The sequence below is a fragment of the Aulonocara stuartgranti genome (assembly GCF_965226115.1).
Source record: "Aulonocara stuartgranti genome assembly, chromosome: 10".
Lineage (NCBI taxonomy): Eukaryota > Metazoa > Chordata > Actinopteri > Cichliformes > Cichlidae > Aulonocara > Aulonocara stuartgranti.
The window spans coordinates 19051916-19068209 of NC_138946.1; the positions used below are offsets into that span (position 1 = coordinate 19051916).

The 16294-nt window shown below is 39.8% G+C and overlaps 1 protein-coding gene across 4 annotated transcripts in view; it reads left to right on the forward strand.

Annotated features, from left to right (window-relative positions):
• Positions 1-16294, forward strand: part of cadm2a (cell adhesion molecule 2a) — a 224480-nt gene that overhangs the window by 195958 nt on the left and 12228 nt on the right. For 3 of the 4 annotated variants that reach the window (XM_082549652.1, XM_082549653.1, XM_082549654.1), the window contains 4 exons: positions 2403-2564; positions 3746-3836; positions 3953-4131; positions 6958-7071. In XM_082549652.1, the coding sequence (XP_082405778.1) occupies positions 2403-2564; positions 3746-3836; positions 3953-4131; positions 6958-7071 (546 nt within the window). The remainder of the gene's footprint in view (positions 1-2402; positions 2565-3745; positions 3837-3952; positions 4132-6957; positions 7072-16294) is intronic. The other variant, XM_082549655.1, reaches the window with a different exon arrangement.

The following is a 16294-nucleotide window of genomic DNA, read 5'->3' on the forward strand; positions in this document are numbered from 1 at the left end:
ACAGTAGGGTGGAGAGGCTTGGAAAGTGGAGCAGATGAGCACAGAGGAAAGAAAGATGTGGAGCGTAAACAGTCTCTTTAGGAGGTACAAACAAAGGCGGTCAGCATGAGAGGTACGGTACATACAATACACTTATGATATATATAAAAACTGAAAAAGAAGGACATATTTTTTGACAAAGTAGGGCAACATCTCAATGCAGAGATAAGCCTGGAGTGTTGAATACATTATAGGAGGGAATTCTTTTCTTGTTTGAAAAGAAACTGAGTAGGCTGTAGCGACTTGATATGATTTTTAAAAACTGGCCGCTGGCATAATGTAAACAGACCAAACACCTTTTGTTGACGACTGGCTGTAGAGATTTTACTGAGAAAAAGAAGGTTTTAAAATAACTCCTTGGAGGTGGATATGTTTAGATAATTATCATCAAGTAAGACAGCCAGTAAGTAAAAAAAACAAAAAAAACAACAACCTAGTGGCGTTGAATTGTGAAAGGCTGTTGAGTTAAGTGGGAGATATGTGGTCTGAAAGAGGATGCTAATTTGTATTGCATAATGCATATATAACAGCTCCCAAGTTTTTAGGAACACGTATACCTTATTTTCCAGTGGCAGCACAAACATTCTGAGAAAATGTTTGTGACTAATGTCATCATCTGCTCTCAGTTCTGGTGTCTAATTTCTCTAAACACTAGCTATTTCCTGATATATTCTGGTTTTAGGTGAGATCCCTTTAAGAGGGTGCTAAAGTTTCAGCGCAGTAGTAATTTTCTTAAACTTTAGGTTTCTAGAAAAGGTAACAAAAACATTAGGAGGAAGAAGAATTAGAAGCATTAGAAGTTACTACTTCTGTGATGTAACTGTGGTCATGTAGAGTTCACAGTGAACCACTGATCTACTAGGTCAGGGTACTCAAGGACAGCTTGACAGAGAAAGGGAAAGTCTGTGGTTCAGAAGTCTAATTTTCCACTTTGAAGGACATCTCTGCCTTTGAGGTACTTTGCTTTTAGAGAGGAAGGTTTATCACTAACTGATAGCATTTCAAGGGCTCTGATATGGCAGTCATAAACTTGAGGGCAAGTTATAACCTGTGAATCAAACACATTTAGTTTATCAAAAGACTACAGTGTCAGAGAAGAAATGATGGAATGTGGAATATTCCAAATTTAAGCTGGTTGTAGGATTTTTCCACTATCTTTGTGGTGTCTGGGATATTGGTGGTCACAGGGAGATGCAACAACTGATTGCTTAGGATAGCAGGTGTTGCTGGGATATCTCTGAGAACAAATTGTACTGATAAAGAGAACTGTGCATAATGACACTTTGCTAACAGGCTAATTTAATTACTGCCAATTACTGTCTGGTTTCCACTGGTAATGTTTTTTGAAGTAGTTGTCAGGCAGATGAATCAGACCAAAAGGTCGGATAGATATGAAGTGCATGAAAGTGTTGATTTGTACAAGCTGAGTGGGAGCACATGCAGAGATGACAGGTGAGGCCACACGTAATCAGAAATGTTAACAGTGTAAATATATGCATTCAAAGAGCCACAACTTAAAGTTGAGGCAGCTGCGTTTCATTTTAACACTGCCTGCAGCAAAATCCAGGTTGAATTCGTACTGAGGTAGCCTAGATATGCAACAAAGTGAACTTACAGTACAATAACAGTAAAAGAGCTACAATAGGGTAGCTTCAAATCTATTGTAATCTTTTGCAGCATGTAACTGGAGAATAGTAAGATGATTGTAACATTACTAGAGCATGTTGTAGCTTTAAATACAAGCAGCTCTTATAATACATTTCTTAGTGCTTAGTAAGAGCTCTGTTTGCATATTTTGTATATTGGATTGATTGGCTGTTAGCATTAGCCATATTCTTGGCTAATGCTAACTCAATATTCAGTCACCAGCAAATGCAGTAATGCAAATTTGGATAATTTGATATGTAAATATGTATTCTATTCTATAAATTAATAAAGAGAACACTTGAAATTGTTGCCGTTTGTTGTAGAAGAGAGTTTTTTTTTTCCTTAAAACAAAGGATTTTTTTTAACCTATATTGCAAAACTAAGACAATCACAACAATGTGACGGGTCAGTGCAATGTTGATCCTGTACATTGGTTGAGTTTAAAAAACAAGTTAATCACCCTATTCATATGGAAAAATGATCCTTGCTCTTAAACTAGTGAAATGTGACCCGTTTCAGGTATACCTGTAATGAAAATCACTATGAAGGTACATTAAAATTTTAGGCACTAATTGTTTTGCATGATAGGCATGTGTTCTGTATGAATCGAAGACTAGGGTGGAATCTGCCAGTGGTTGTAACACATTGGTTCGTAGCTATCTCACCTTATAAGATAAATGTGCTGCAACCGTGACAGAATGCAATTCTCTCCCAAGGTGCCAAAGAGGTGAATGCAAGTGGGAAGACATTTACAGTACGGAGCTCTCTACAGCTGCAAGTGGACAGAAATGATGATGGAGTGGCCTACACCTGCAGAGTGGACCACGTGGCACTCACACAAGCACCACAGCAGGCCACTGAAGTACTGGAGGTCCACTGTGAGTGTAGACGCAAAGTACAGCACTCAAACACATATATGAAGTGTACACATGAGCATAATGGATAACAGAAAATTCAAACCAATAAAAGGCAGTAACTACTGTAAATAGCCATGGTAATGGGAGCTTTTATGGCTGTTGAACCCAGTTAGAGAACATTTCAACTAATGAGGCCTCCATCATTGTATGTAAATGCACTATTTCAGAGCTGATTTTCTGTGATCTTGCATTTATAATTTTACATTTAGGCACTAGTATTTTATTCAGTCAGTATCCCTTGGTCTGGGCAAAAATGTACTGTCCAATTGTCCAAATATATTTATAATATTTATATCACCCCCTGGGATTGTATGTGTGTGTGATCCAAATGCTGTGTTTTGAGGGTTCTGTTCATTATCCACTACCTTGGATGTTGTTCCTGGAATCTGCTGGAGCTACTTTTCTAGTTTCGGGTTTATAGCTCCCATTGCTCCTATTATCACTGGGACTACTTTGGACTTTACCTTTCAGATCCTTCAGCTCCTGATACTTCTCTGTTTTTACATGCTACTTCTTCTTGATCTTGTTGTCTGCCACATCTATCAGAACTTCAGTCTTCTTCTGCTTGTCAGCCACAACTATCACCTGGTTTGTTGGCCAGCAGCTTGTCTGTCTGGAAGTAGAAGAACCACAGGAATTTACCCCCTTTGTTCTACTCTGACATTGGGACTTGGGGACTTTTAGTCCATATGCAGCACAGATGTTCTTTGTGGTTGTTCCTTGGTTGTTGTTGGATCTTCCAACAAGCTGTTGCCAGCTTGGATCTTACACCCTGTGCTATGTGTTGGATAGTCTCCAGGGGCCCTTTGCAAAGTCAGCAACTTGGGTCCTGTGGTAGACTCCTGTTATATGGATCTAGTGCTTAAGGCCTGCTCTTGTGCTGCCGCTACACCGTCCTTTAAGCTGTCCTTTTCTATCAACCAGTAGGGTTTCCTGATGTCAGCCAGTTACACATGTGGGGGCTTGGTTGTCTAGGATAATTCCTCTTCCTGTTCCTCATCACCATCCACCTGCCTGAGGCATGCTTAGAGAAGCTCATCTCAGGGGAATATATATATGTATCCCATTTATGTCAAGAAAATGTGAAAACAATGTTTTATATTTTCTTCCCTCAATTTCAGCCGTCTCTCTGTTTGTCTTAGATGCTCCTCGTGTGGAGATCACCCATTCCCTTGAAGTCCCTCAGGAGGGTCAGTACTTGAAGTTGGAGTGTGTCTCCAAAGGAAACCCTTCGTAAGTCTCTAAAAATTTTCATTAATTGATTGACATCATGCTTTCATATAGTGTTTTATAGATTAGACCTAGATGCAGCATGCTTTCTTTCTCTTACATATTCTCTTACCTTTTAGGCCAGATCCTGTGATGTGGACAAAGGATGGAAGTGAACTTCCTGACCTGGACAGGATGATTGTAGAAGGAAGAGAGCTTACCTTTACGTCTCTTAACAAGACAGACAATGGGACCTACCGCTGTGAAGCTAGCAACCACCTAGGGACCAGCAGTGCTCAATATGTACTCTACGTCTATGGTGAGTTCAGGGGAAGCACTGAAATATGGATAATTGCATTTCATGACACAATATAAAAAAGTAAGTCAGTCAGTTACTAATATGACACCACTGGGGAAAAAAAGCTTCAAGAGGAAAACTTGGTTTCCAACAAAGCTATGTAAAAATTGTGAAAAGTATGAACCTCATAGGCATGAGTACAAAACACCATTCAAAAAATACAGGATTATAATACCTCCTGATCTGCATACTGTATCAATGCTAATAGTGATTAGTGGTACCATCCCTCACAGGGAGAATAAGGGCCCCAGGTGACACAAATGCCACCAACGCCTTTCCTTAAATAAACCTGTGTCCCAGATACACACGCACACACACACACAACACACTAGGAGGGAAATGTGTGAGAGAGGCAAAATTTAGTGCTGCGTTGTCAGGAATATCACCAGGAAGGATAAGTAATTCCTAGTAACGCCAGAGGAGGTGGAGGATAAAGGGACTCAGTGTCAGGGAAAACAGATAGTTCTTCCTCTCTTCCGCTTCTTCACTGCCATTTGTCTCTTGGCATTAAGTAATAATGCTTTAAAAAATAGCAAAGCAGTAAAACATCTCTTTTCACTGTGTTATAGAAACAGTGCGTGATCATTAAAAAACAGGTCGTTCTGACGTTAAGAAGTGGAGATGAAGAAAAACATAGCATTAATAATATTACATGAGCTCTTTTATTTAAAAACAGAAAGTAATGAAAAATCTAATTACAAACTTTTGAGTATAAAACCGAGCTACCCGAGTAACACAGGTTACTATGAATAGGTCATAATAATTTCCCCCAGGGATCAATAAAGTATTCTGATTCTGATTCTGATAAAGGGCTGTGGAAACCTCAAGAGTGATGAATGACAGAACAAAATGAAATACTCGTTCATGCAATTAGATTTATTTAATGAGAGTGCGATGAACGTATAAGCCATTCAGCCTTTCTCTAAGTAAATGCTGTAAATTTTGAAATATAACGCAAGTCCACGCAAGCAGATGTTCGGGGATGTAAAAGGCAATACAAAATATGCTTATTTTATGCAGAATGCCATGTGACAAAATCAAGGTAAGGATTAGGTATAGAAACCTTACATCTTTCTAATTACTCATATCACTGAAATTTAAACTTAGTACGCACACGCAGTATCTGCTGAGACAAGGTTACTGCAAAGATGCAAATGAGTTTCATTTGCTATATATATTCTGTCTGTCAGATTTTTGCAGATAATTGCTGATGCTTTTAAAATACCGTTGGTGTAGAGTATATCGCTCAGGTATTTAGTTAAAGATCCCTTCTTTGAGTTCAAAGCCACAAAATAGGATGAGTGAAGACTGATTATGTATACCATCAAAAATGTATGATACCTTTCAGCTTCAAATTCAAATCCTGTCCATAGGTTTTATTAAAGGAGGCGATTCTGAAACAGTGCTGTTAGAGACCTTTAGATTTTTTTTAACCTCTTTCATTCCATCGAACATTTCTTTTACTAGTTGATTAATTGTTTGAGCTGTAAAATTATCAGGAAATCCCTTTCACTGTTTGCTAAAAGCACCAGGAGATGTCTTTACATTTTTGTCTTTGTTTAAACTCCAAAAGTGCTGAATTCTTGAAAATTCTATGATTAATTAAGCAATTAGCTGTGGCTCTTATTTAATTAGTGGATTGCTCACACTTGTCATGGCGCGCCACCGCACCTAACAATTTCTTCTGAAGCTGCAGCAAGAATAACCAATGCATGTAATGACAGTGATGTTATTAAACTGACAAATTCTCTGCTAGAAAAAAGACAATTGGGTGCGGGAGGGTCAAAAAGTCCTATTCAGATTCATTACTTGTTCTCTTGAAATGGCACCCAGTCTGTTCCTATCCTTCATTAGTGATTATCACACCTTTTAGCCTTTCACAATTGCCTCCATAATTCTTGGAAAATACCTTTTTAATGGTTCTCGAACAAGGGGACATTTTCTCTCTTCCCTCTTTCCCGAAGACATGCAGTTAGCTGCTTAGTGAGTCACGCTAAGGCTGAAATGTCACCAAGACACAGAGGACAGTTGGCCCAGAGAAAGACTACGAGAGCCAATTAAAAGCTTCTGGATCACCATAAAATGCAGAGTGACATAAACATAAAAGCCAAGGTGGTAATGTAACCTCATTAACTTTGTCACCCAATGTTTCGCTCTCACTTTTTTCTGTAGCTTTAACATGTGACAGTGAGAAACGGTCAGTTTTACTATTATCCTGTAGCGAGAAGCCAAAATTCAACACGGAAATGAGAGCTTAACCGATTTTTTTTTTAATCCATTTGTCAGATTACGTTTTCAAATCATCAGCTGTCTTCCCTCTCACATGTTGAAAGGTTGCTAGTGCAGGGTCCATCTCCAGAGACAGTCGCCAGCATTAGCAGATTTAAGGTTAATTCTGCTCTTTTGCCTTCACAATTCAAAGACAGAATACTTGAAATCAGAGTTGACGGACAAAATGTAGAAGATTGGGACTCTTAACATCGCTGATCATTTCAGAATCAGTGAGAAAGCCTTACTGGCCCACTAAAACAGGAACAGTAATGCACTCAACTCATGTATGTTGTTAAGGGCATCACATTTCCTTATACTGGAAAAGGCATGCTTTCTTGTGCTGTGATCTTATGTTATATGCTTGGAATTGTGTCATAATTTTCCCTTTGTGTTTCCCATCACTGTATATAGTTTTTTTTTCTTTGTGTTCTTTTAACGTATCTAACTTTCCCCATGTGAATTCATTTTGCTGTTGTTGTATTTTGTGTATATGTGTTTATCTGTGCCCTCCACCAGACGCCCCCACCACCCTGCCTCCACCCACCACTCCCCCCCTACATCCCATCACTCCAGATCCTACCGCACTATTAGGCTCCCACGCCTCAGACCCCACAGTCACTGGCAACAGAGGTACAGTACCACCCCACGCATCTCCACAGCATGCTACAGCATAGTCTAACTTCCCTCTCACTTCCATATCTCCTCTGTTACTTCTTTGCTACTTCTCTACCTCAGGCATTCATATTCTTATTTCTTGTGGACATAAAACATGTGAAGACACTTATCGGTCATCCTACCCAATTATTGCCTTTAATTTTTGCTACTTAAACTATTTTCTCAGCTGAAGGACTGTAAACATTTTCTTTTTTATGAGCAATGATATATTTTTTTACACTGGGACAGACTTTTCTGAGTTTCAGAGAAACTCCAGGTGTTCAAATACTCTGTGTGCTGTCCCCTTGGAATTGCAAAGACTCCAGCACTTCTGTGCCCTGAAACCTCAAAGAAGCAAATGTCATGTCCAACTGAAAATGTCTGGCCACTGGAGATATCTCATCATGCCTTCTAATGCTGTGTTAACTCTTAGAGAATCCTAACTTGACATAGTCCCTTTGCCACTAAGGCTGCATATTTGGTGTTTTTAAAGTGGTCCCTGTACAGAACTAAGGCTTTTTTATTGTTCATCTTATGCCCTTAAACATAGATAAGACAGAGCTAATTTCATCATGCTTGTAAGCAGGCCAGCTCCAGTAAGCATATAGCAAGCTTCATTAAACTTTGTGCGTCCAATCATGCATGAACATAGGCGGGCTTAATGCTGCATTTGATAGCAACTGGGAACTAAGAATTTCCTGACTCTATTGAAAACAAACAATACTTTTACACTTAGTAAATCGGATACTGTTTCTGAACACTGACTCTGCATTTTCCACACATAAAATCTTTCTCATATTGCTTTTAATGGAGTAAAACTGTGACTTTTGCTTCTTTTTGGCTTTTGTGTTACTTTAGATGAGTAAACTACACTACATTCATGACCTTTTTTGTTTTCTGTAGAGGAAAAGGAAACAAAGAAAAGGTTGGGGTAGCCATGTTTTGTTTTTGCCAGTTTGTGCACTAACTTGGCAGAGGTTGAAAATGTTTTCATTTTGGCGTCCGTATTCTCACATACGAGGTAGATCAAATGCAGCATAAGGCCATGCTTCCCTTATCCCTGTGTACAACGGGGGACGGCAGCATCCTGTTCCAGCTCTAATGCGGCTGCCAGAGCCGATCGCTCCCACTCAAGACAATGCTTGCGATTCCACCAGACATGCTGCAGCCCGTTTCAGCAGCGTCTCAGAAGCAGATTACAGCTACTGATGACACAAGGCCCTGCAGCAAAGGGCTGGCATAACAATCTCCTCCTGCTAGCTTTTGGCTGAGTTTTCCACAGAAGTTTTCACTTTGCTCTCTGCCTTTCAAAAACAAGGGCAGCAGCAACCAGCCAAGGTTGCAAGCCACATGAATTATAATGCACTGAGTGGTGAGTCCCAGGTTCAATTCCAGCTTGACATTTGCAGCTCGTCGATCTCACGAGTAACATGATGTGATAATTAACAAAGTTAGTTGATTTTGACAGACTTAATTACCACTCGCGGCATCATAGGCTGCTGTTGCCACTCCTCAGTATACGATGCATACTCTTGCTTCAAAAGGAGTCAGTCCCACTTGAGGTCCTCTAGCACGTCCAGCTGAACTTGTTCAAAGAAGCCAGTTGAGTTTTTTTTCTTGTTATTTATTTTTTTTAGTTCTTTGGTTGTTTTCTGACCAAGAGCCCTACTGTATTTTTTATGTTTTTCCTTTTATTTTAGGAACAAAGTCTATTTGCATTGGCTAATTACACTGTGCTTTTCCTGAGGCCATACAGATCTAAGCAATACAAAAGAAAAGAAAGGCAAGAGAAAAGGAAAGAAAACAGAAAGAAGAGGAAAAAATAAAACCAAGGATCGGTGTGTAGCAGCTAATTGTAGTGTATTTTATACGACAGTTCTTCCTCTCGTCCATGAAATCTGATCTAAATTGTTTAATAAACTCTGTCCGTATTTTCCAGTAATCATCAAACATGTCCACCCTGAGTCTCAAATGAAATGTCAGTTTTTCCATTACAAAAATATCATGTATCACATTAAATCAGTCTTCTCCGTTGAGGCGCTCAGCCCTATACAACAGGGAGGTGACCCTCAGGCGGACACAGAAAATGCTGAAAGGAATCGCATATCCCACCTGTCTAGGGAAAGCATCAGGATCCTTCAGGAGGACACGGCTATGGAAAAGGATGTTTCGGCACCCCTGCGACACATAACTGGCAGTAAACAGATGCAGTAGATGAAAAGGATATGGCGAGCCTCTGGGCGGGTGTAGTTGCTTTAACCTATTTGCCAGGGCACAGATGCTGACATGGCACCACATCTGCTACAGTAGATTGATATGTCCACGTTTTTGAGTGACACGTCAATTTAAAGCTAATGTGCTGTGATGGCTCGTATGCAGAAGAACTTGCTCACTCATATATCATCTTCATCATGGTTTCCAAAGCTGTTATCAGTGTGTGACATGTTTTCCTGAAGTGATTGTGTAAACAATCCATCATAGTGTGATATCGGTAATAGCACATAAAAGAAATTTTGTTAACATATTTATAACGCTGTATATTTTCTCACAAAGCAACATATTTAACACTGTGTATTTTCTCACAAAACGTTGCACAAAATATGAGCTTTCAGTTCAGCAGCAATTAAATATACTTACATGATCTATGCATTCATACATTTTCTGACACTTATCGAGGTCTGAGTCACTGGGGCAGCAGCCTAAGCAGGAGTCTCCCCCTCGCCAGACAACAGCCACTCTTCTGGTGGAAAAGGGAGGCCTTCCCAAGCTAGTCAAGAGATATATTGATTCGAGGGTTACTGGGTCTCCCGCTAGTTGGAAGTATCCAAAACACCTCGCTTAGGAGGTGTCCAGAAGGAATTTGAGTCAGATAATTTAACTACCTTAGCTGGCTCATTATGATGTGGAGGAGTAGCGGCTCTACTCTGAGACCCTTGCTATCTCTAAGACTGAGCCCAGCCAGCCTCTAGAGGAAGCTCATTTCCACCACTTGTATGCCACAGCTCGTAGCCATAGCTGAAGGTGGGAATGTAGGTCGACCAGTAAAGCATCAGCTTTGCTTTCACACTCAGCTCTCTCTTCACTGTGACAGACTGGAGCATCATCCACATTACTGCAGCTGCTGAACTCACGAACCCCAGAATTCTTGAACTCCTTAATCGGGGAAGCAACTCTGTCCTTACCTTACCCTTTTCCAACTGAGAACCAGTATTTCAGACTTGAAATGTTAAATCTCATCCCATCCGTGTTAGGTGGTTGGGATGAAAGCATCTCATTGGCTGAAATCACCCTAATGACAAGCTGGATGAAGCCAACACACAAGATTCCTAGACCGCCAAACCCTGCACCCTCTGCTCCTTAGGTGTGCAAAAAATTATTGCCCATTACTTCAAATAAACGGTGAAATATAAGAGAAGAGAGTCACTGATCCTTTACATGCAGTTCACCCAAGCAGCTTTATTCATTTCCATTTATGTGTGTATGTTTTTTTTCATCATCATCTAAGCAAGATATCTTCTGTCTTGTCTGTGCTCTTTTGCTCCCTCTCTTCATTCCTCTCAACATCATGGTCTCCATCTCAAAATAATTTCCTCTCATCACTGCTGCTTTTTGTAAATGACCGTCTTTAAAGTCCTTTGGGAGGCTTGACTCCCCTTCTACCTTTCCTCCGCTTTAGTCCCTCTCTAAGCTTTTGTTCAGTTATTCCTCTCCTTTCCGCTTCATCTCTTCTGCCCCCTTACATCTCTCTGAAGGCCCTGTTAGATAACAGTCTTCCACACATTGTTGGATGTTCTTCATCAGTGTGCCACAGTTCTTCTCTGATGTCTGTTTGTGTAGTTCAGAGACACAAGAGGAGCTGAGCCTCTCAGTATATCTACAGGGAATCTAAATATCAGACTCCTTCACTGCGTTCCTAGTCACAGGATACTTCACTATCTGTTTTCATCTGTCTACTTGATTTATTACCAGGTTTTTTATGGCCCTGGATGAAAGCAAACAACTGTGGAGCTTTACCAGCCCCATGACGTTTTGTATTTTTGCATAATGAAGTTGTCTTCCTCCACAGGCATGCTGTAGGTTCAGCACTATAGGCTGTATGCGTTCTCAGGTTTCCCTTTGTCGTTTCGGTGATCTTTCCTTCTGCTCTTTTATCAGCGTATGGGGTTTTGGGGTTTTTTTTGAAAGCGCACGGCTATCCCTTTATGCATTTATCTGGATACCAGCATTAGGGTTGTGGTTTCTTTGATTGGCTGTAGATGATTACTCTATGTAAGCCCTCACTTCTGCAAATTGCAGTCAATAAATTGGGTGGACAGTTATGCTGTTGGTACCTTTTGGAGCATTTCCATGGATATGGCTTGCTGTGTGGTACAGCTGTTCAAGACGTTTGTGCTTCAGATTTCACGAGTGAAATATTAATATTTTATCTACCTATTGGTGTGCAACTATACAGTAAAAGGAGTCCGCTTGTCAACTGAGCTTTCTAGTGTTAAGTGAAAAACTGGCTCTCCAATCTCTTATCCAAATGTTGACACTAAAACCAATGGGTGATGTCACAGTGGCTATGTCCATCTTTTGTATACAGTAAATGAAAAATGCTGTCTTAACTCGTGTTGCACAGCAACTTTAAACTGGCTGCAGATATGAATATCTTTCCTTTCAGTTGTTAAAGGATTTCATATACCGTATTCACAAAAATGTGTTCCCATAATGAAAAATGTTATTGTCTAGTAGGATTTCACAGTAATGGCTTTTTTATGTGTTACTTTGCTGACACAGTCTCTCCGAGTTTTAGTGGCCAATATAATCATATACCGAGACATTTATTTATCCTTGTACGAATATTAGACAATAAATATTTTATCGTACACTTACCGAAGCTAATAGGAAATTTAGATTTGATAAAACCCATGCCTTTACTTGTCTTGTTGACCTTTAGAGCGCTAGTAGTGCACAAAAATCCAAGAGATTCCTCTGGTTTTCATTTGTATTGTATAATGCCAGAACTGATGCATTACTGCAGTCTCTAATTCTCTTTATTAATGATGTGCTGGCAGGTATGCCCAACACTCACACTGCTTCAGTAGCCCAGTCAGTCTTAATGGCTATAATAACTCTTTCAGTAAGTATCAGAGGTCTATGTAATGTCATCAGACCTTCACATTATGAATACACACACGCACTGACGCACAACACACACACACATGCGCGCACATCTACACGTTCTCTCTCTTGAGTTCTCTAAAATATGCCAAATGCTTTTTGTGGCTTGCAAATTAGCACTGACCTTGTGATGATAAAAGGTGAATCATGCACAAGGGTTTCTTTGGTGTTTAAAATATTTACTATTCACTTCTCATAATAAGCATTCGTGTGGCCAACCCCAGCCCCTGTAGCCTGGTGTTGCTGCAGAAAAAGGCCCCACTGCTGGGAAGACAGCAATTATTCATGCCTAGTGTCTTCTCCTGTGGAGAAGAGAGAAAAACTAAAATACCCCTATACCTGATTGTAGAGTAAAGGTCTTGTTGTCCACGAGGATAAGAAGATAAAAGTCAAGGAATGCAACAAGAACCTTGGGACTATTAATCAAAGTGTAGTTGTCTTAATTGATACAAGAGGGATGGTTAGCATTTTTACTGACAGTGGAGGTTATCATGATACTCTGTACCTTTTTCCCTTTTTTGTGGCCGGTGCTCCAAAGCCAAATCATTATTCTTCTCCTCTTTAAACTGAAACCAGTACCTGCAAACTTAAGGAGAATTCAAGAGCAGAGACAAGTTCAAAGATCAGGAATAGCCTCTGAGCTTTCTCCCTTCTTAAGTGTGCACTGGCCAAAATGCTGCATGCAAATAGTAAGGCAAGGTTGTTGGCTTGAGATGCAGATTGCTGAATTGGGCATAACAGATTCAGAATAAGTCAAAGTCTGCAGGCCTATTTTTACCAACTTCTGTTTGCAGTTACTCTTTTTTCCCAACTTACTGTCCTTGAAGAAGAATTAAAGGAGAGCAATTAGGTCTTTACTTTTTCGCATTTAATGTGAAAAATGTTATTACTGGGAACATTATTTTCCTTTAAAAAGTTCTTTTGATGAAATGTGGCCAGAAACATATTAATCTAAACACTCACCAGCCATTTGCTTATGTACATCTTTTCAACTGCTTATTAATGCAAATATCCAATCAGTCAATCACACGGCAGCGACTCAAAGTTATAACTGAGAGTTTTGATTTTTATTGCAACATTCAGATGGAAGTCAGAATTTGGCAGAGAACAGACGAAAACATGGCTCCATCCTGCCCTGTATCAATGATTCAAGCTACTGGTGGTGTGATGGTGTCGGGAATATTTTCTTGGCAGACTTTGGGCCACTTGGTACCACTCAAGCATTATTTAAACACCACAGTCTGAGTATTATTGCTGACCATATCCATCCCTTTATGGCCATTGTGTACCCATCTTCTGATGGCTGCTTCCAGCAGGATATCACATGCCGTGTCACAAAGCTCAAATCATAACAAACTAGTTTCTTTAACATGACATTGAGTTCGCTGTACTCAAATGGGCTCCACAGTCACCAAATCTCAATCCAATAGAGCACCTTTGTGTGTGCATCCTACAAATCTGCAGCAACTGTTTGATGCTTTCCTGTCAATATGAACCAAAAGTGCTCAGAAATGTTTCCAAATGTTTGTTTGTTGTTGAATATGTGCCATTAAGAATTAAAGCAGTTCTGAAAATTAAAAGGGGGTCAAGCCGGCCATTAATGAAAGTTTGGGATGTCACTCCACATGGCTCTGAAACTGTACACTAAGCCACACTGCAGTTTCTAAATGTTATGATGCTAAACAATTCTGAAAACTATATGTAACCACACAGTGAAACAACGAGCGGCTTTACCTCACCTGTAATTGCTGCCATTACTAACGTCTGTTTTTGCTTCCTGAGAAAGGAGAGGGAGAGACAGCTCTATCTGCTCCCCGCAGCTCAGACTCTGATGGCAGCTTTGAGGCAATCATCATTTACCTGAAAAACACACACACACTCACACAGGCCATTATCACACTACATGTAACATATGTAAACTTGCTTATGTTTACTGACAACCTGTCACCTGATTGTTGACTGTCATTTCATGTTCCTTCTGTGCTCTGGCATTGCAGTCACTCCAGATTGTGATTGCCTGCATAATTCACAAAATACCCATAGACAGTTTAAATATAGGCTGTATTCACATTCCAAAATAGGTTATTAAACATCATTAAGCCTATCTGTACATGTCAGAATGTAATATAGTATAATATATAGACTATAACGTATAACATTCAAGCTATTTGTTTTAAATCTGCCTTAAATAAATCTAAATTATACATGATTTTGTAACCCAAAAAGTGAAAATAGGTGAGAAAACATGCATCAGAGAATACAGTAATTAACCTTACTAATGATCTCAAAACTAAAAACTAAATAATTGGGTGGTTAATTCAAGGTCTTTAATAATAAGCTTTGTGTATTTAGGGAGATTGTTCAAATTTCAAATCATTTCTTTTCATCGCTGTCACAAAGTGTTTTGAATTCAAAAGAGCTGATTGTACTCCACAGGTGACCATTTTCTGGCTATAACCACACATTCTATTCAAGCTTATTCAAGCTTATTCAGGCTAAGGACAAACCTTTTGTGAAAACTCAATAAGGGAAAATCCTTGGAGGGATTTGTAACTGTTTTATTCTATTGATATCGATCTTGCTTTTAAATGAAGGACACAGGTAAGGCAATGTGATGACCAGAAAACATATTTTCTGGAGGGCAAGTAGCCCGGACAGCTTTTTAGTCGCTGTGCTTAAACCAGAGAGGTACAGGCCGCTGCATCCCTGGGGTGGAATGGTTAAATATCGGACAACGGAGATCACCTTCACACCGCTCTTTGGACGATAAAGCTTAGGAGCACTGGAGAAATTAAAACATAATGCAAAGGTCTTTCCACTTATTGCCAGGAAAGCTTATTGATATCCTGTCACATTAACTCGCTTTGGGGAAGAATTATAGCAACAATTTGGAATAAAGTGTAGAACAGAAAAAGAGAAATCGTTAGATCCTGGGGCTACTGTTATGAATTACATGTAATAGCCCTTCTTTTCATTAACTCCCAATGGCAGAGGACACTTTTGGCAATCTTGAAGAAACACATACACACAGAGAAGGCAGTCCAATTTTCATTTATTGACATGAAGTGCTATTTGGTCCTTTTATAAATTTTTCCTTCCTTGTCTCCCACCCAACCCCCCAAGTTGGGCTTGTGGTGGCAGCTTACTTCATCCAGAATCGCTCATTTCTTTAAGCCATTATTTGTGCTGTTCCTGTGCTGCAGTTGGCTCACACAGCGCGGTTCTTTCAGCAGAATGTAGCAGTGTCGTTTGTGGTGGAAAATATTTGAAAAGCAGCAGCAACACAGGCAAGATTAAGTTACCACAAGTGTAACATTGATGCTATCTTTCTGCTTCTTCCTTTGGTGGATTTTATTGCTGTTTTGAAGAGGTTATGGATTTTGCAGAATGTAGAGCTGCTTTGATAGATGATTCTTGCATGAGACTTAATTAATTCTTATGATTAATTATCTTGCTTTGCTTATAACTCCATGCTGTTACCCTGCTGACCACAATTTCTTTTTATTCCGCGAGTAAAAAAAGAAAGAAAGAAAAGAAAACCACTGGGTTGAATATTCAAGATAGTGTCCACATGTGGGCTTTATTGAATGATTAGCTGAAGTAATTTGTTTTCAGAATCTAATTAATCCGCACGACCCAGCAAACAGTAATGTGCAAGGACACACACAAACACGGCAACACACACATCTTGGTAACATTACTCTTTTTTTTAATTCTCTCATGGGCTTGGGTGCATGCATTCAAAGGTGGACACACAAGTGTCTTTCGGCCCTCTGCTACAGCCTCCAGGGACTCTTTCATCTTGGCAGTAGAGCCAGCATTAGATGCAGATTGGTGAATTTCCAGTCTCAGCCAAAAAGTTGGGCATAATTGACTCACTGAACAAGCAAAGTCTGCAGGCACTTTTCACCACTTTCTCCCCTTTACTTTCTGATGGTCGACACTCTAGCTTTTGTATCGGTGGCTTTAACATACCATCAGTGCAGAGGAATTAACACAAAGTAATTCATTTTTGTTTCACGTTAAATGTGAAGTG